Below are 21,257 nucleotides of genomic sequence, written 5' to 3'. Positions count from 1 at the left end.
ACATTTGTTGTGAAAACAGAGCAAGCAAGTCTTTGGGTAGAAGTGCTTTCTGTAATCAGTGCTTGCAAAAGTCAACTTTCTATGCGATTCTTATGGAAGACTATTCTCTGAGGCACCTGGCATCCCTCTCTGTTCTGAGAAGGAGACTAAAACTTTCTGCAGAACGTGTGAATAGTATTCATTTTGTTTCACTGAGATAAGCTTTAGTTCTCATTCTAGATAGATAGCCTAATTTGTAGAAGTAAAAACATTCCCATTAATACAATTTTGATTCTTTTAAAATTTAGTTTGTGTAGTACATAATGTTTGAATTCTGTGGTCTACAAAGACTCCCACTGAGACTGTCTCTTTCATTTTAACTTCAAAATAATAACTCCATTATTGACTCATCCAAGGACATTTTCTGTATTCAAGAGAAGGCAACGAATCCCATTTTCTCAAGAAGGTGATTATTTCATGTTGGCACAAAGATGATCTCACTTGTTCAGACAAACAAATCAAATTTTCTGTCATCTCTTTTTATTTTTGCATTTTTATACATGCTGTTTCAATTTGAGCATCAGATTTTACTTTTTTATTTTTTTATTTTTCCTTTTCAGATAGAGCTGTGGAAACAGTGGTGTAATTTTTTAAGCCTTTTTAAAGAAAGAATTGCTGCGGTTGACCTTTAGCTAAATAGCGTATTGCATGAGGATTTTCATCATTTTGGTTATTACTAAAAACAAAATTGTTCTTCAGTAATGGAAAGGTCTGACAAATACCAAAACAGTGACCAAGCTTACCTTGTTGTTTTCATAAAGGCTGCAAATGTCAGACTGCTCTGCCAGTCTGCTTGTGTTGCCTTAGTGACGTAGTGCAGCGTATTTTCTAATCCAGTGAGGTTCATTGTTAGTATATAGTAACAACCAGGTGCTGGATGCACTCCAGTAGTTCTTTGTATGTGTGCGTGCAGGCACATGCCTATGCAAACATTGTTTTATGTTTTATTTTCCAACTTGAATGTGTTAAAAGTTCAAACCACATAGTTTTTTGCATCTGAGCTATCCATTTCTGCAGGTCTCTGATTTTGTTTTTAACACGTACTGGTCTTTTGCTCTTCATGGGTATCTTTTAGGGGAGCACTTTTGGGCACGGAAAGTTTGAAGTCTTCAATATCAGCAGTAATTCTTTGTGCAGATATTCTAACATACTCTTAAACCTATTTTAAAGTTTAATTTTGCTCCACATATGCTCCAAAGAATTGAGACTATTTTAAGATACAATATACAAAGACCCTTCTGAAAATATTATGACAAGTGATCTAAAATCCACATGTGCATCACAGTCTTGGACTTAGCTATGGTTTGCTGAAGGGTTATCTTCTTCCCAAATACCTGGTGTTACTTCCCTACTCAGAGCATGACTTGCTCTTGGTGGTAAATAGCAGTGACAGAAAAAGAAAGTAATATGCCTCTGTAGGTAATATAAATACAGAAGTAAATTTAAATAAAATTATTTAATTCTAAAATGACATATTCCCTAAATGCACAACTAAAAGTAGTTTCCTGTGGAAATCTTAAGAACTTAGTTTTGTCAAGGTTTAAGCATTTAGAAACTATAATGTCATTTTTGATTCTTCTTTATTCAAATGAAAGAATATTTAAACTTCTTTGTGTTCAGAATTCTGTTAGTAGTGAACCTTTGGACAGAGGTAAGATGTTGAATATCCTCTGTCCTTTAACTGTATTATGAGGGGCTGGATACTCATCCATGTATAATTGGAACTCTTCAAGAGTTTTTCCTGCTGTTTTAGAATAGCGATCCCCAGACTTGTTCACATGAGAGATCCATGCAGTGGAAGATGAGAAAAAGATTAGAAAAGAGGGAGTGACAAAGAAACATGAGCTAGAGCTTTTATTTAAGTAAATTTCACTTTACTGTAATTTTTCAGAGTATGAGGTTGTGTCAACTGAAAATGGAGCAACTGATGGTGAAAAGGAGAAGTCGATTATCACTACAAATCAAACCCATTCTACTGTGGAAAACCTAAAACCTGATACAAGGTAATTAAATAAAACTATTTTCGAAGTTAATTCAACTAATTTAAACTGTCAACTATCTGCTCCTTCAAATGAAAATGTATTATATGTATAAACGAAAGAATAGTTACTTCAGATTATATATCCATATATATGCAATGTACAAGAGCAAATTTGTTTTAGTCGTGCTCTGATAGTAAAAGGTATATTTATATTTTGCTTTCTTTTAACAGATAAGACAGTTCTGAGGAATGTTTAGGAAATTTCCAATAAATTGGTCTGGAGAGAGGAGGAAAAAAATCAGTGTCCTGTACTTCTGTTGTTCATTTATTGCCTTGCAAAGTTAGTGGTTTCTCCTGTAACACTGTTTGACTATGGTAATCGTATTTTTCCATCACAAATAGACACCCCTTTTCTATTACTATCATTAAATCTGTAATGTAGCACAAAATTCTGTGCAGAACCAGCAATGAGACTTAACTTTGAGGTGACGGGCAATTAATCTGGCACAGTTTTATCTCACCTGCTTGTGACTAGCAGCTTCTAGAAGGAAGAGTAAGGAATTGTTGCAGAAAGTGGAGAAGAAAGGAAGTGGAAAAGAAACCCATCTAAAGATGGGTTAGAATGCCAGTAATAACAATTATCTCTGTTATTTCCAGAAGGAAATTATTCTGCTATGTCCTAAAGGCACATTGCTTGTGGAAGAGTGAATTGCCTATATGTTGTTCTGTCAGTTGTTATATGTTAGCAATACAACTGATGCTGGAGACCAAGCCTTAGTTTCCTCCATTTCATCAAGTGAGGAGGCTGAGATGAGACAGCAAAGCAAAAGATCTCTGGACTAGCAGCTGAAGAAAGACAGTGAGCACTGGTGTTTGTACTTTCACTTCTATTTTAAGCTCTACTTTGGAATAATGCAGTTCCATTGCATTATGGAAGACCATCTTTAGACAAATGTTGTTTTTTTTTTTTCAGAAAGGAAGCAAGGTGTAGGCAGGCAGAACTAGTTAGAACTCTTGGAAAGGTCATAAGGAGGACAGGAGCTGTGGGAAATAGATAAGCTGGTTTATTTAACTTTAATTTGTAACAATTCTGTCAGTACCTACGAGAAGACTTGGGGTTTGGGCACCAAGAGCAGACTGGAGACCATGGACACAAGCTGCCTTGTGTAGTGTGGATTTCATTGAAACAAGCTTGATATGAGATTAGCACCAACTGGCAGATGATGTTTTAGGATATAAAGGGGTACCTTCACCCTGATGAGGTGACAGCTATAATCCCCACTGTCCCACTCTCAGAAGGGAAAGGCAGTGAGTATTTCTGGGTTCACAAAGCCATCATCTGAGACTGAAAATATTTTACATGAATTGCAGTGTTGTACGTCCCTTCAGTCCCATAGGATTTCAAGGAGGTGAAGTCCTCAGTGCAGCTCTGATTAAATTCCAGTTTCAAAATGTGTGTTCCTTAATTTTGAAGACTCAGAAGGACAAGAAGTTATTACTGTTGCTGTTTGAATCCAAGCTTGTTGGCACACTGAGTTCAGGAAAAGTAAGAAAGTCATTGAAGACAACTGGCGTCATGTAGGCAGTGTCAGTGTTGCAAAGAAAAACACATGTCCACAACATAGGTTTCCTATCTGTCAGGAGCTGATTGCTCATTGATTATGTAAATGGTCTGGTGGGTAGAGGTGAATGAAAATAGAAGAGAAAGAAAGACACAGTGAAACACAGCTGAATAAATTAATTAACAGAGTCCCTGAAATGTCTGCAATTTCATCAAGTAATACATTAAATCCAGGAAGGAGATTTTTCCATAACTAGCCTCGAAAGAAAGAGCTGTAGAAGAGGTGGAATTGGAAAAGAAACTTGGAGGAGAAAAAGAAATCCGTCTTGCAAAGGACCAACATTTACAAAACTACCAGCAAGTATATGGAAAGAGATGCTCAGTAGCAGAAAGTGAATTAGCTAGGAAAGAACCTCTTGGCCCTGAAACACTTTGGAGAAGCTGACGAGCTGAATTTGAGATTCTAGTTTTTCCAACTTTCCTGAAGCCATCAGTGATGCTGTGTGAATCCCATATGCTGCTCTGAAGATTCAGTGCCTCCAGAGCTGAGGAAAGTTCAAGATTGATCCAGTCTGGGCAGATCTTAATGGTGGGTTTCCAAAAGGAATGACTGTGAATGTTGAATCTCAGTCTCAGTGAGTAAATTTTAAACAGAAACTTCCTATGGCAGCAGAATTACAGTTCAAGCCTGTAATTCTCCAGATGTTTAGTTTTGAGAAGCATTACATGACAAAGATGGTTTGCAGCCCCCCTTGTCCTGTTGAGGTAAATCAGATAGGATACGTTAATGCCTGGCCTGAAGCTAAAAAATTAATTGCCCACATCCAGGAGGAGTGAAGCAATGTGAACAAATCATCAGTGCAAAGGGGCAAAGCAGGCAGCTGTGAAAAACTGAGTGTATCTATGCCTGACAGATTATCCTGTTCCTTTTCTCTGTTGCATTCTTCTTTCAAATAGATCATACTGCTACACCTCTGGAAAGCTCTGCAGTAAGCCAGGCACCCCTCTTGAGAAAGACAGCTTTTGCAGATGAGTAGATAATGGCCAGACTTGGAGTATGTAAGAAATTTGGACTGTGTTAGGAAGACAGTTGCAATGAGAGACTGTCAGAGTCTCTCTTGAAGAATTGCTTGTGTGGTTGCAGCTGTCAGTAACTATAAACATGGAGGATAAGCAGGATACAAATTTCTTTGAGGATTATTATAATGGCTGTTTACCTGAAAGGTGGCTAGATCCAGAAAAAAATAGTTTTATCAAAAGAGAAACGGAGTTCTGGTTAGCTGTATAGTTATCAGCTACTTGTGTTTCAGACATTCATTCCATCTTAATATGAAAATGCAAATGAATCTTCAAGGACGTACAGCAACTTATGAGGGCTACCTTTAAAGAAATGAAGTTTCTGGCAGTTTTTCATATATCCTGTTTGTCTTGTTGTTACAAAACAACTTTATTCCTTCTTGGTGACTTGATGTCAACACATCTGGACTTGAGAGTAGAAGTTAAAAATCTGCCTGAATGTGAGGACATATACCCTCTAAATAAATCTGAGGCACATTCATTTGCTTCCTGCACAAGTGCTTATTAAAAAAAAGACTTCTACAAACTCCTCTACAGTTTGATTTCCTTGGAGCATTAAGATTCCTGCACCTTTTTTCCAGAAAAAAGGGGGTATTATGTCTATTCTGTTCTGATTAGTGAGGCATGCCTGGCCGAAGCATTTATTTAAAGAAGTTTTCCTTATAGTACAAGTATGTCTTTCTCACCTGGAGGTTTCCCAAACACAGTGCTTGAGGTATTTCACTATTGCATCTTAGAAAGCTGCTGTTAGTGTTAGCAACCTGGGAAGTATTCATTGTTGTATACATAATGTGGTTGGTCAGAGTTTTTGATATTGCTGCACCTCCTGGCACTAAGCTGTTCTCTGGCTCCAGATGCTCTGGATCTAGATTTCTGTTTAGTTTCATCAAATATTGTGCTTTTACCTGTAATATCTCAAAACATGCTGTATAGCTATATTATGCAAGACAAAGAACTATAGATAATTCTTACATAGAGAGTTATCATGGAATCATAAAATCATAGAATGGCTTGGGTTGGAAGGGACCTTTAAGATCATCTAGTTCCAACCCTCCTGCTATAGAATTAGAGGACACCTCCCTCTAGACCAGGTTGCTCAAAGTCCCATCCAGCCTGGCCTTGAATGCTTCCAGGGAAGGGGAATTCATAACCTCACTAAGCAACCTGTTTCAGGGCATCACCACCCTCACAATAAATAATTTCTTCCTAATATCTAGCCTAAATCTGCCCTCTTGCAGTTTAAAATCACTTCCCCTTGTCATGTCACTACCTGCTGTTATCAGAAGTCCCTCCCCAGCTTTCCTGCAGGCCCCCTTCATCTAAATGTGCTCAAAGGGGAATCTTTCTCTTGTTTTACGAATGTCTTCTGCTTAAGAATTCCTGTTACAGATGTGCTTCTGTGAGCTAATAATCGCATATACAACTTTTTACTGAAGTTAGCTTTTATTATCTTTCACACTATTATCATGAATTTCAGAGTAGATTCGGGTCACATTTCAGCCAGTCCTCTGTTCCTTGTCACTCATACCACACCAAATTTTCTGTAGCTTTTACTATCTTTATCCTTCAATTAGTCATTTTCGTTAAGCAAAGTGAAACAGCTCAACACCATTTATCCTCCTTTCTTCAATTTCATTCAAGCAGTGAGTATCTGTGAGCTTGTTTGTGAGTCTCTGAGCAACCTCATGTAGCTTTTATGTTGGCCCTGTAATGAAAAGAGGCCTGGATCAGATAGACCTTCTGACCTCCCTTGCAACCTGAATTATTGTATGATTTTTTTTCTCATGTGAGTAGTTTCTGATCTTGTTAATCTCAACTTTGCTCATATTCTTTGATGCAGGCTGAGATATTTTTTGTATGTTAAGGCAAATATCATTTATTTCTTAGCAACGAAAAAAGGGAAAATAATGTTCTAGTACGAACTACGTTGTCAGCTTAATATTTGCCCTCTGACTGTAAAATTCACAGTTTTTATGCTGAGAGCAGGTTTTTGAGAAGTGCACCATCTACTCTACTTGGAAAACGTCCAAAGCCAAACCACAAGATTAATCATTTTGGTCAAAACAATTACAGTCTATTTTCCTAGCAGTCACTTGAGGAGACCTGTAACATTCCATCTAACTTGTCATACAGATCTCATATACTTGAGTTTGTTTACAGGACTGCCTCCTCTAGAACTCTTATTTTCCCTGGCGTACCCAGAATCCCATTCTTCATGCTTTTTGTCTTTTCTTAGTTTTATACTGCCCTTAGACAAAGAAAGTACTGCAGTAATTTCTCCTATGATAATAGTCGAGCAAGGTCTGCCATGTGAGCATCTAGCAAAGTAAGCTAATTATCCAGTTTTTTCAGCATTTCCTTAATTGAGACACTTACTTGTAATAAGCCCAGAGAGTGGGCTTAATATGATTTTTGACTCCTTCATTTTGTCTCATGAGTAATAATGATGATGTTCTTCTCCATCCTCTTCATCACTAAAATCAGCTTCACTGTCCTGCAACTTTTTAATGGATCTTTCTTAAACTAAAATATTAAAAACAGATGTTGGGATTTTTGTTTGGGTTTTGGTTTGTTTGGGGATTTTTTTTCTTTCTTTTCTTTTGCTTCCAGATCTACTTTCCCATTTCCAAAGGAATTTTGACATTTTTTTTAATTAGTTTTCTAACTGTAAAATTGATCTAATTTTTCTAAGTCTCTCAGTCATCTAATCTGGTATCATTTTTATTTTGCTATTTCTGCTGGTTCTCCTGCCAAAATATGTTGGTTTTGTTTATATTTGCCCTATCTTAATATATATATATAATATATATATAATATATTTTTTTTAACTAAGGGTATGTTTTCTCTTCCATTCTGGTGGTTTGTTTAAGGGCAGCTAGGTTCATAGAATATGTCACTAGTGTCCAGGAAACTTTGCAGTGCTAATTACTATACAAGCTTCCAAAAAAGAGTCTGAATATTGTTGAAAACAAGTTCTCATGCATGTTTGGGTTGGCAGTAATTGGAAGGTAATAAAGGAAAATATGAAAACTGCAGTTCTGCTGTGTTAGTCAGAGATGTGCCAAAATAGCCCTAGGGAAATTCAGATAGTCATTAAAATAGGGGGTGTGTCCCCTCAGTCTACTGGTGGAAGCTTCTATTCCAAAACCAAAAAATATTATTAAAAAACAAAAAGGCTGTGATGCTTGCATTCCACAGGGAAAGTTTCTGATCTTTTACCTGGTTAAGTAGTTTGATAATTTCAAATACACTTTTCTCCTTTTTAAGTACGTTTGGAGGGGTCTTTTTGGACTTTTGGTTTAGATTGTATCCCTAGGAAAAGTAAAGTATGTTTCCAACCATAAGGTTTCTTGAGGAATATAAATAGCAGGAAATGTAAATGCAGAAAAAATCTAATAAAAATAAATGCACGTAAAAACACCAAAAAAAAAAAGAGAAATGAGAGAGAGAAAAAACTAAAATCTTAAAGTAAAGATAAAATGGGTAAGATATATATAGGATATACTGTTGGTTTGGGGTTTGTTTGTTTTGCTTTTTTCATGTTTAAAGGTATAAAACAAAAAAGAGTTTGTCATAATTTACTCAAAGGCCTTGCCAAGTATATATTCATACCTCTACTGGATAAGAGTCATAGAATGCTGTAGGTTATAAGGAATCCTAAAGACCATCTGGCTCCAGCCTCCCTGCTCTGAGCAGAGACATCTCCCACTGAACCAGGTTGCCCAAAGCCCCATCCAACCAGGTCTTGATCACTTCCAGGGATGACCCTTCTCTGAGCAACGTGATTCAGTCCTGCACCATTCTTCTTAATGTTAATCTCCATCTAGATAATGAATTTAAATCATAACCCTTTGTCCTGTCACTACGCTGTCTCACAACAATTCTTCCCCATGTTTTTCCCCCTTTAAATATTGGAAAGCCTCCTCATTGTAAGGTCTCCGTTATAATATTGAAAGACCTCCACTGTAAGAGAGGAGCTTTATCTTCTCTACACTAAGTAATCCCAACTGGAAGCCAGAACCTTTTTGAAAGTTTATAGTATTAATCCATACTCACCTGCTCATGTCATTATCATTATCTAGGTGGTGTTGCACTTAGCAAAAATGTGCTATCCGCATAGAAGAGAAAAATTTCCTGATGCATATAGATAAGATTTTGTTAACAGCAAGGGTCAAAAGATGAGAACTACACTGTAACCTTTTCTCTCAGCCCTTCTTGTAGCCTGATTAAAAGGGAGACTTCCCAAACAAGCTAAGCATAATTTGCTTAAGGAAATGTTTCCTTCTGTTAAACCTTGTTTTGTTTTCTATGTGTGGTGACACAGCAATTCAGGCACATTCTCCAGAGACAGAAAAGCTCAGTACGTTGAGACAGTCTTGCATGATTGTTATTTAACCACAGGCATCTCACAATCTGCTGACCTTATATCCCAGGACTGTACTCAACTCCTCCAGTCCTCAGCATTATGATGGAAACCTTTCTTCAGATATTTTCTGTTCTGCAGTCTTCCACCTTCTTCTTTTGCATGATTTGAAAAATGCAGGAACAGTTACATCTGCCAAGGTTCCATGTGGAATAGTGATTTCCTATGGTGGAAAAATGTGCTCTGCACAGTAATTACTGTTGAGTCAAGTCCATTTAATCTGTACAATGACTTTTATTGTCTTATGTAGTTTGGAAGGATTTGGGAGGCCTAGTCCTCTCCCAAGTGTGTAAGACATCAGTCTTAAAGTGGTTAGAGGCGCTAGATTGCTGCATATATTGGGTAGCAGAATATTTGGCATGACGGGTGCACAGATATAAAGATGAAATAAAGGCTGCAGTTTCTCATGACTATCAAATCTAGCTATGATGTAGGTATGGTATAATCATTATACAGCTTTCCTATTCCCCTTTCTTAACTTTGCCCTACATGCTTTCTTGAACCTCTAAGCAATTCTCCCCACACTTGTAGCTTGTGCTGAAATGCATAATATTGCAGCAAGTAAGCACTCATATTTTTACACATTTTTATATTCATAGAATCTTAGAATAGCTTAGTTTGGAAGGGACATTAAAAATTGTCTAGTTCCGATCCCTCTGCCATGGGCAGGGATGTCTCCCAGTAGACTGGATAGACAAGAGCCCCATTCAGCCTGGCCTTGAGCACCTCCAGGAATGAGGCATCCACAACTTCTCTGGGCAGTCAGTTCCAGTGCCACACCACCCTCTGAGTTAATAATTTCTTCCTGATATCTAATCTGGCTCTACCCTCTTTTTAGTTTAAACCATTACCCCTTTTCCTATCAGTTCATCCCTGATAACGAGTTCCTCTCTAACTTTTCAGATCTTCCACCTTATACACAAAAAGGGAGATTTCATTTGGTTTTCTATGAAGAGAGCCACACCGTAACTTTAAACTTACAGTCAGATCTGTGAACTCTATCACACCATAAGCTCAGTCCCAATTCTGGGATTCCTATTGTGTTGTGTGTTTAGTCTATTAGGGCTATTAGTCTATTAGGCTCACTGTGTCCCATGCATCTCTCTAGCTGATGAAGAAAATGTTATATATTAAAAGAAATTCACTATGCAAGCACCCAGAGCATATGAAAAATATTTGTAACTGACATGCACAGGGCAGATTACTACTTCTAACTGAAGGGGAGGCACGAGGAGGGTGTTGTTGGCTGATGTAGACACACATAGATCACAGTTCTTTGGCACAGAGCTCCTAGATGCAAGCACAGGCAGTGGGTGAGAAAGTGAGCTGCTGCTGAGCAGTGAGAAATCCCCTGGTGCTGCCAGCCTGCAGAGTGGTAAGATCGTAGCCATGACCAGTCTCCACGCTTGTAACCCTCTTTTCTGCCTCATCTGGCTGGTGTGTTCTGTGCATCGTTTTTAGGCTTGTAGCTAACTTTGAATTACTGTTTACCCACAGCATCTCACTGAATGTCAGCTGAATTGCTGAGTTAGCATTTGGTTAGTTCCCAGCGGAGCTATGTGGAAGACAAATCATGAGATATCTGCAGTATAGACTGGTGTTTCAAGATGGTACTATGAAAAGATAAGGTGGCGTTGCACAATATGTTCCTATTATTTCCTCTATTTGCTGTTGACACGTATTTAAGTGACTGGATCTTCACCTTGCATTTCAACAATGGCCTCATCTGTTGGTGGTGGTGAGACTGTGAGATACGACATTGGATTTGTGTTCTTAGAAATTAAAAATGTGCAAATATAGAGCAGCATGCTTTACTCAATATCTCCTTATCAGATTGTTTCTGACCTCACCTAAACTGCTCCTTTTGCCAGAACTGAAACTGCACACGCAAGAGGAGACTTTAACCAGTGGTGCATTAAATCAAACATTAATAATATTTGTGTAAAGAATTATGGAAAGGGTTGGTAAAATATGTGTTCAAAGTGGCTTTGAACAGTTAGGGCAAAGAGCATCTCAATGTTTTCAAAGCAAGAAACAACACCCATGGGTTCGTCTCTAAGAGTGAGAAGCACCAAGGTGTGTGTTGGCAGTTTGCATGGTCCAGACTCTGAGAAAATGGTTGGTTTGCAAAATTTTCATTCAGATGTTTTTTTTATTCTCCAGTTATGAATTCCACGTGAAACCCAGAAACCCCCTTGGTGAAGGTCCAAGTAGCAATGTTGTGGCTTTCAGTACTGAATCAGGTAAGTGCTTCCAAAGGTTTGACTGTAATTTGTTTATCCATGTTTGTGAACCAACTTTTATCCATTTGTTTAAGATATATGAAAGGTTCTCTTACTTCACTTTGTGGATTTGATCTTGCTCTTTCTGATCTCCAAATTGGCTTTTTACTACTCAGTATTAGTAGTGGCTGGAAGGTGAGGGCATAAGATGGTCATACTGAAGAGAAAAAGGCAGGGACACAGAGATCTCCTGTTGTTTCCTTTGGAGAAACGAACTTTAAAGAATCTTCAGTCTTTTAAGATCAATGTTCCTGGTATTTTTATACCTATCAAACTCATTAGTATGTTCTGATTGGGGGACATAAAGTTTCTCTTTGGGCTACTGTGTTTATACACAACTTGCTGCCTGCTTAAAATGCTGCTGTGTAATGAATAGTGATATCTTAAGGATGAAAAGGGGATCAAGCAATAGTAGTTGGAACAATTGGTGTCCTAGTATGTCTTCTTCCATCCTGTTTACTCTCTTGTGAAAATATTGAAGAAGTATATACAAGTCTATTTTGAACACTGGCTCGTTTACAAGCTTAACGCCTGTCTGACTCAAAGGTGAGAATCAGAGATAGCCTTACTCCCACTGAGGCTAACTCCAGTAGACAGTAAGTAACTGTACAAACTAGGTGTTGTCGTTTGTGTAGAAGTAGTTTTTGTTTGATAGTACTTAAGGACCATATAAATAAAAAGATGGGTTTAAGCTCTTTGAAAGGACTTTCTTAATCATTATTTTAAACCAGGTGTAACAGTATAATAGTCCTGATCTAATGCTCACTGATGGATGAGAGTTTCAGTTGAACAAGGGATTAGGCAGGGAGGAGCCCAGACTAAGCCACATGTATTTAAAACCATGAATGCACTCCTTGTAGTCCTAAATTGTCAAAACTGAATTAATGTTTATGCCAGGTGCAGTTTTCACAAATGACAAGGCTTATATTCTGTCTCCTATTGAGCTTGGCCAAATGAAGCATGACATTTTATTTTGTCTTAATTGCACGCATCCATTTCTCACTTTTGGGGTGATAATAGACAAGTCTTGAGTGGCAAGTGCAACAGGAGTGTTCTTTTTCTTTTATTTAAGTATAGGGACTGATAATAAAAATAATAATAATAATAATAATAATAATAATAATAATAATAATAATAATAATAATAAAGAAAGATAGGAAGAAAGAAACAAAGGAAAAGAAAAAAAGAAGCAGAGTAGAATTGAGTTTTCAGTAGAACCTGGTTTGAACGCAGAGTCCTGTGAGTAAAATGTTTAAAAGCACACTGATGCTGTAGTTTCACACAGTGACATTACTTTCTTTAAATTTAAAGTGTGATTAATTTGGATTAATTAATTTAATTTTTCTATTTCACAATATGCAGCCTGCATCAACTGTAGAAAATGACTTGACAATGCTTTTCCATTGGAATAATGGGAATCTTAATTTTACAGTGTCTGATTGACTGTTTGTTTTATTTCCACAGCGGACCCAAGAGTGAGTGAGCCTATTTCAAGTAAGCCTTGTATAAATTATTGTGTCTTCTGATCAGGCATTTTTTCAGAAATAGTGTAATTTTAAGGGGGATGGTGGTGGCAGCAGTCTGCACTGCACCAGTTAAGTGAGCTATGGAATCAAATAGCTGTTGTTCATGAATTAATTCTTTCCACCCGTATTCCTTGTCAGGAATATGTGCCAGGCTACTTGTTTACCTGAGCAGAATGCAATCAGTGTGATGTGATGCTCCCATGGCAGCTGGGATGGCTTCAAACCAATGTACGCAGATGAGCCAAAAGACAGACTCATATTTTCTCAGTTTTGTCATTAAATCAAAGGAAAGACTCTTCAAAATGAATCAGCTATTTCACACTTTTTAAGTGACTTAACAGAACACAACTTGGAGGATACTATTTATCTGCCGTTATGTTTTTTAAAAAGAAATATCTGCTTCTAAAGTACTCCACCTCTGCTTTACGACACTTGTGAGACTTGCTGTCTTCAGCAGGAGGTAGACTGAGCTTTGGAAGAACAGCAGAAAGACATTCACACAAATTGAGCACTCTTTGCATTTGTAATGGACAACACTTTGACAAAAACTGACACCATTTATTTCTGCGTGATTTGTGACACTTTTATGTGTTTTTAATCACACACGTTTTGCTGCAAGTTGACCTTCCTGTCTTGATTCCGCATAGAAACAATGACTGCATCACATACATTGTAAATGAACGTTTTGGCAACACATAGACATTGTTCCCCTAACAAGTGAGAGCTCCCAGCTTAGACAGCAGAAGCAGTTCACTGCATCGATCATAGCTGAGCCCTCAGTCCTTCCCCGAAATAGCTTTTATGCTCAAAATGCAGGTGACAGGTGCTACTAGTATATTTCAAAGCACATTCTGCTCCTTCAAGGTTTCTAATTCTATTTAGTAGAATATATTTGCTATACACAGTTTTATACAAACTGCCTTACCTTAGTGTCTTTCTTCCTCTCATGCAGTGGGAAAGGATGCTATCTGGACTGAAATCCCATTCAATTCTGACACTTACTCAGAATGCAAAGGGAAACAATACGTGAAAAGGACCTGGTATAAGAAGTTTGTAGGTGTGCAGCTGTGTAATTCTTTAAGATACAAGATATACCTCAGCGATTCACTTACAGGTAAGAGATACTCAAGTCAGTGTTGTTCACATCATACACTCTTCAAAAATATGAATACCTAAGAGGCTTAACAAGATGGGCACTGTTGAAGTGTAATTAAGAGCGATTAATGTAGTCCCTAGACAGATTAATCATAAATAATAGTCTGCTTGTGCTCAGTAGTCATTGTTTGATACTGAGTTTTCAGACTGCAGTGTTATTTCTCCACAATCATCGTCGGATTTACAGCACCTGTTGGTATCCTGGGGATCTTAGAGAAAACTGATAAATAACAGATGTCTGACAGTCAGTAGTTTATGCTATAATGGCACCAAATCTGTATTTGAATGGTAGCCTGGAACAGTTCTTAGTAGAGCATCAGGGCCTAATTTTAGGTCAAGTTTAGAGAGCAGTCATTCCCATTCAGTTTCCTAAACTTGTTATATTACTGTGGGTCTTAGAAATACATTCCTTCAACTCTAGTGGGCAATTTTTTCTCACCTCCTTTGACATTTTTGTTTTCACATTGCTCATTTTTGTTCTTTATCTCGTGCTGTCATCTTTCTTTTTCTTATGTTATGCTTTATTATTAATAACAGCAGTTACTTGTCCTTAGTTTCTCAGGATCTGTTCAGCATCCTGCAATCATTAGCAAATGAGGTAGTTAAGACCTGAATCAAGTGACATGTCCTGTGTCTGAGCTGGGGAAGAAGTCTGTAGAAGTGTTGGTTTTTGGTTAATTGATAGTTAAGCAGAACTTTGAATCTCATATAGATTGTAAAATGTATATCTGGAGATGTTTTAACTTATAATCCTTTCAGAGTTCCTGATTTCCTTCTGTATGAAGTCTTTTCTTGACATCTCCATTATGATGGCTTTAGTATAGCATTCAGAGCACAAAGAATGTAAAAAAAACAAACCATGTATGGGTAATGTCTTAGGGTGTAAGTTAGACAGTATGTATGTCCATCACACTGGATTGAGTTAACTAAGAGAGACTGAAAGAATCATCTTCCATAACCCAACACTGCCCCACTTCTGAGCTCAGCAACTCACAACAGCAGGGCTCAGAGGTCTCTGTGTGTGGTAACAGGGAGTGAAAAGGGAAACAGGGACCATAGGACAGCCTGTGCCAAAGTAACATTAAGCTGCCATCACTGTTCCCCCGTGTGCAGACAAGGAAGGAAAGTCCAGTCATTAATAGTAAGTACAATACCTCATGCGTAAGTAATACCTTGGCAATTATGTGAATAAAATGATGGTTTTGAACAGAGGTATCATTCATTCAGCTGTGACTGCACTAACCAGCTGTGATCAAATGACTGAAGCTGGCAATGAGGCGTAGCGTATCACACAACCAGCCAGTAGAGGAAATGGCAGTGCTAATTTAGCAGGACTACGCTGTAGCTCTAAATCAAGTGAATTAACACTGCAATGAAAGCTACTTCAATCTTAGAATAAAAGTGTAATATGTCAGAAGCCCAATTTCCTATTTTTGTTAGATTGGTTTTGTTCTTGCTGGAAGGGTGGTGATTTAACTTGGCTGGGGAAAGATCATGACAGCTGCATTGTATTCGTTATGCTTGCTGAAGTTGGTTCTTACACTTGAATTCTTACAAACAGTGCTGGCCACTTGTTGCAATATTTGAAGGAACTGAAATGTTTATGTAAGAGGAAAGCTGTTCTGTGATTTTTTCCCCACCTATCATCTCCTAAGTGAGGCTGTGATGACATGGGCCTCTGTATTACAGAGGGATAATTTCCAATTTGAAGCCAAACTCTGTTCTCCTGCATTTTACTGTCATACCTTGTCCTGTTGTGTTCCCTAGCCCAGTAGAGTTTTATTTGCTAGCACTGCCAGCTGTGCAGTGTGCCAGGAGCAAAAGGTCTTTATTTAACATTATGCTGAAAGTATCTCCCAAAGCTTTGCTGCTGAAGCAGCAAAATGATCTTGAAATCTGGTTGCATTGTGGACCTTGCTTGTTTTTAGCATGAATTTGTTCTTCTGTTTTTGCAGAAATCACGGTGTGTAAAGTAAAAATAGTATTTAATTTTCTTAAGAGCATCCATTAAAAAACTTTACCTTATGCCAGAATTACTATCCCCAGAAGAGGATGATAAATTCTGCGTGTGATGTTCAACAGCCATGGAAAGAAAAGGCAAAACAAGAAAAAGAACCATACAGTTTTAGGCAGCCTGAATGTTCTCAACTTCAGATCAAAAATATACCAAGAGGAACTCCCACTGACCAATTCCTGCATGGAAAAGAAATACGTTTGCAGCCAAAGCTAGACAGTAATAAATTATTTTCTAAACCTAGACTGTCAAGCGGAGGTGAGAATTTTTGGCAAAGTATTGATCAGACCGCAGAAACATGAGAAAGAGTGAATGTATTGGTAGGCTGCTATTTTATTAATTGAACTTTAGGGAGTAGTGTGAACTACCTCACCAGCTGTCACACAGCCAGGTGGGCACAGATTCAGGGCCACAGGAGACCCAGCATCTAATGAGAAACTGAACTTCATGCTTAGCTTATACCCAAGCACTGAGCCTTAGTTGTCACCTTTCCTTTCAAAGGCACAGCCTTGAGGTTGGATGTGTCAAGAAATGCTGTGAAAGGTCAGATAAAATGCTGATTTTATCTGGCAGTGTTTCCTGTCTAGGACTTGGAAGTGAAGATGACGCATTTTCTTCCATCTTTTTAACAGAATTGTGCTAATTTTCTTCTTGCAAATCATATCAATAAGTAAAAACCTCTGCAAAAACTCCTTCACTGGGAGTCCTCAACAGGTTAGGGACAGCCGGTAATGTCAGCACACACTGTTTGCTACTTGTGATGTTATTTTCTGCTCACAGTCAAGGGTCCCATTAAAGAGACCTACAAGGAACCGTATGGGCCCATTTCATGCTCTGGATAAGCAGTTAGTACACCAAGGTCATATATTAGTTAAAGGATATCACTTGCACATGCAAGCTGTAAAAATAAAATTTTTAGAACAGGGTTTGCGTTATGAGGTGGGCTATAAAGACTTCTTCAAATATTCTCAGGACTTCCCAACAGGGAACCAGGCCCACCTTCTATTAACATCGGTAGCAAAACTTACCTCATTTTTTTATACAATCAGAATGAGGTTGTAGGTAATAACAGGATTTTGCTTACTGTATGAAAGTTAAGGAGGGGAAAAAAACATCCAGGCATGGATTTTGGCAGAGTGGGGTGCTGCTGTCAGCAGCCATGAGCACTGTGCTTGCACTGTGCACTTAACACGCTAATTACAGCTGCAGATCCTGAGAGGTAAAGAATGGTTGCATTCACTTTAGCTTTCCCACAGAGCTAAGAGTATCGATCTCTGGTGGGTGGCTTCAGCCTTCACTAAATGGGATGTGGATTTTCAACTTTGCTTATTTCCTTTCAGGACAATTCTATAACATAGGAGACCAGAGGGGCCATGGAGAAGATCATTGCCAATTTGTAGACTCATTCTTAGATGGAAGGACAGGACAGCAAGACGATCTACCAGTCAAAGACGGTAATTCCTCAAGAATGTCACTGCAGCAGTCCTTGGCAATTCCTTTGTTTGTCTGTTTCTTTTCCCTGCCAGTGAATTGCGGGCCCACTGCCAGGGTGGGCAATGAACAAGGGCTGCCGGCTCTGCAGAAGGGAGAGATGAGAAATTGCTTAAGATGAAAATCATAGTTAAAAAACTTAACATGAGCCAGCAGCGTGCTCTTGCAGCCTCACAGTTGGCCTTAACTGTATCCTGGGCTGCATCAGAAAAGGGGTGACCAGCATGGTGAGGAAGGAGATTGTTCCTCACTCCTCTGTCCTCATGAGGCCCCAGCTGGAGTACTGCATCCAGGTCTGGGGCTCCAGGCACAAGAAAGATATGGAGCGTGTCCTGAGCTGGACCTCAAAGATGATCAGAAGGCTGTAGCACCTCTCCTGCAAAGACAGGCTGAGAGCTTGGCTTGTTCAGTCTGGGGAAAAGAATGCTTTGGGGAGACCTCATTGTGACCTCTCAGTACATAAAAGGAGCTTATCAGCAGGAGGTTAATCAACTTTTTACCTGGGTAGGACACAGGGGTATAGTTTTAAACTAAAATAGCAGAGATACAGATGTCATGGTGAAATATTTCATTGGGAGTGTGGTGAGGCCGTGGCACAGGCTGCCCTGAGAAGCTGTGGCTGCTCCATCCCTGGAGGCATTCAAGGCCTGGCTGAGCTGGTGGGTGGCAGCCCTGCCTACAGCAGGGAGGTTGGAACCGTGTGGGCTTTAAGGTCACTTCCAACCCAAGTTGTTCTGTGATTGTATGATTCTAAGATGAGCCATGTCTTACTTAATAAATACCATCGTAGCTCAGGTTCCGCGAGGTAGTAAACAGCCTCCCTCCTGTTTAAAACATTCCAACAGGTTATTCACATTTGGTATTGCATATTTAAATCCAACTGCAATTTTCAGTTTGCATAGCGGCATGAAGTGTTATGCTGAAACTAGCAAGGTTAATGTTGAGTGCCGTAAATCATCACTTGGGCATCAAACAGCTCCGTTTAGTGCTAACGAGAAACTAAGAAGTTATTACTGGAAAATATAGTTCATGCTGCAGTAATTCTGAACACAGGGATTCAAGGTGGGTGCCCAAAATGCTGGTCTGGTCTAAGGGGATGGGGTGTGGATGTCCTACAGGCGACCGTGACCGCCCTGCCTATTTTTTCACATATTCCCCAGGCTCAAGTGAAAGCGGGTTCTGTCAGCTGAGCCTCCGCCTTGCTTGTTTGCAGCATTACCGCTACAGTGCGTTCCACCCTCTTGTAAGAACATCGCCTGTATTGATACAGGTGTGAGTGCCGAATGAGTAATGGAGTATTTTGATGAGAAAAAAAGGCAGAATAGTTTTCAATATGTTGACCAAACCTTTGTGTATGCAGTGCTTTGTTTGTAAAAACGTCTCGCCAAAGTGCATGAATGCACTGTGGTAGGTGTGGGTTAGGGTTAGCTTTAGGCTTTACTTCTTCCCCAGTCACTGTTCCACGCTTGTAAAGGAGTTTTTTTGTATAAGGAATTGCCTGAATCCTGCTCAGCATTGCCAGGACATCTGCCCTCTCAATTGTATCAGATCCACTTATTCAAGGTTTTATGAATCTGAAATAATCTAATATAAATCTGCCTATCTTGTAAGCTTGTGAGAAATGTAAAGCCAATTTGTTTCCAGCTGCTGGATTTAGCTGGCTGGATTCACAAGCTGCATTCATTTTTAGTTTGAAAACCTAAACAATCCACCAACAAAAAAAAAGAAAGCAAAAGACCAACCTGCTGCTCCTATTTGTTGTACATGGCAGGAACAGGGGAAAGAGCTGGCATACGTCGCTGCTCTGTTCCTCCCTGGTTGTGGTGTGGCAATTCAAAACAAGAGTTAATGGTACGAATGTTTGACCTGAAACGCAGGGAGGGAATGACGGCGTGTGGCATATTGTTAGCCATTAATGGGACCATACATACGCAAGCTCCATAGGGAACTCAAAGGTACTCTCCAATGGCTTCCTGCAAATAAACCCCCGTTCTCTGTTCTAGGATTTTTCAGGGCAGTTCGTCAGGAACCTGTCAAGTTTGGAAAAATAGGTGGGGAGACTCAGATCAACTATGTGCGCTGGTACGAGTGCGGAACATCAATTCCTGGGAAATGGTAGATGTGATGGGGACCTGGTGAAGAGACCCAACACCAAGCACCCTTGCGACTGCTCTGAGCAAGCTCCAAGATGGGAATGTATGGTATGCCTGTCACTTACACAAGTTTGCTGGCGTGTAAGGTTTATGCAAGTCTAATGCCAATACTGCATTAATTGTGTAATAGCGTAGGCTGCTTACTGTAGTTATCCAGTTTTACAGGTTTGTCTTTAGATTAAAGAAAAAACAACAACACAGGCTAGGGACACGGTGTAGGATAATGTATAGGGAAGCTGGCTCCCTATTCTTGAGGTATGGTTTCTAAGGTATTTTAAGAGATACGGTGTGTATATTATTTATCACAATGTTGTAATAAATGTTTAAGGCACGGTTATGGTAAAAGTTGGTCATGGAATGCAGTATGCGTTAGTTTTTAAATAGTCACTGGTCTTGTAAGTGCCATAAGCTGTCTGCCCAGGTAAATCTGCCCTGTTTTCCCTATTGTAAATTATAGAAAAGTCCCCACAGGTTTTAATGTCCTGCAACCAGGAAACTTGAAGTGCTTTCCCCCCACACGTGCCAACAGCCCATACTCCTGCCCAAACACTGAGTTTTATCATGTGTGGATCTTTGAATGATCGCGTTCGTGGTTGTTTTTTTCTGTATTTCTTTCCAAATGCAAGTTTCTCCTCCAGCAAAAACCTCCAGTATGGTCAGCCCGTGCCTATGGAGTTAAATTAGAAGTGCTGCCTGTTAGCAAGGCAATGGGTTTGTGTTCCTCTAATGAAAGCAGGCAGGTACGCACATACATGGAGAAGCAATGAAACTGGACTCTGTTGCTGTGGCCTTCAATAAAGGTGTCATTTTCAGAGACTGAGACTTGGTGGTTCAGAAATGAGATGTGTGTACATTGCAGGAGGGTTTGGGACTATAAGTGAGATCAGCGGTTGTAATGGCGTCATCAGTCAGGTTTGGTTTATTAAGAAAGAAGGAATGGTGTAAAACGTTGCTCATTGGGGAAAAAAAGGGGGAAATAGCGATAAATGAACTTTTAAAACTGCTTTACAGCAATTAAAACCTCTCCCAAAGCTACTTGTTGTACTGCTTGAACATTTATGAACTAAATAAAGAGATGTAGGTTTTTCTTTTTCTAGGAAAAAAAAAATAAAAAAGGTGTTATTCATTGCATTACTGATGTATTGAAAAATACGAACAGGACGCCCAGATATATATATAGTAGAAATAGTCATTTATAGAAAATGCCTTATAAAGTACATTGCAGGTACACTGTACTCCGAATAAAATATTTTTTAATCAAGCGTTTTCTCCTATCGTTTTACATGCCAACAAGTGCCAGTTCCTGTGCCAAGGGCTGCAGCACAAGGGGGTCCTCTGGAAGGAGGCCCCTTTCGAGTAGTTGTGTAACCAGCTGATGTTTTAGGGCTGAGGAGCAAGCAGCAGCAGTGACATTCCACAGCTTCCTGCTTGATGTATGGGTGCCTGATTAGGAGAGCAGTGACACTTAGGGATGTGGAAAGTAGGGATTTTTTCAGCTCCTGCTTTAATTCCTGCTCTATGCTGATGAGAGTTCAAGCAGCGTGCTGCTCCGTTT

At 39.1% G+C, this 21,257-nt stretch overlaps 1 protein-coding gene across 33 annotated transcripts in view; it reads left to right on the top strand.

The window, feature by feature from the left end:
- The window catches only part of ABI3BP (ABI family member 3 binding protein), a 125,683-nt gene extending 104,720 nt beyond the window's left edge, over positions 1-20,963 (top strand). For all 33 annotated transcript variants that reach the window (XM_032447796.1, XM_032447803.1, XM_032447789.1 and 30 more), the window contains 6 exons: positions 1,931-2,042; positions 11,245-11,324; positions 12,828-12,857; positions 13,842-14,003; positions 17,399-17,512; positions 19,553-20,963. In XM_032447796.1, coding sequence (XP_032303687.1) covers positions 1,931-2,042; positions 11,245-11,324; positions 12,828-12,857; positions 13,842-14,003; positions 17,399-17,512; positions 19,553-19,668 — 614 coding nt within the window. In that variant the 3' untranslated portion in view covers positions 19,669-20,963. The remainder of the gene's footprint in view (positions 1-1,930; positions 2,043-11,244; positions 11,325-12,827; positions 12,858-13,841; positions 14,004-17,398; positions 17,513-19,552) is intronic.
- The last annotated feature ends 294 nt before the right edge of the window (positions 20,964-21,257 follow it).

This window comes from Coturnix japonica, chromosome 1 (genome assembly GCF_001577835.2).
Source record: "Coturnix japonica isolate 7356 chromosome 1, Coturnix japonica 2.1, whole genome shotgun sequence".
Taxonomy (NCBI): Eukaryota; Metazoa; Chordata; class Aves; order Galliformes; family Phasianidae; genus Coturnix; species Coturnix japonica.
This window is presented reverse-complemented; position numbering and strand designations above follow the sequence as displayed.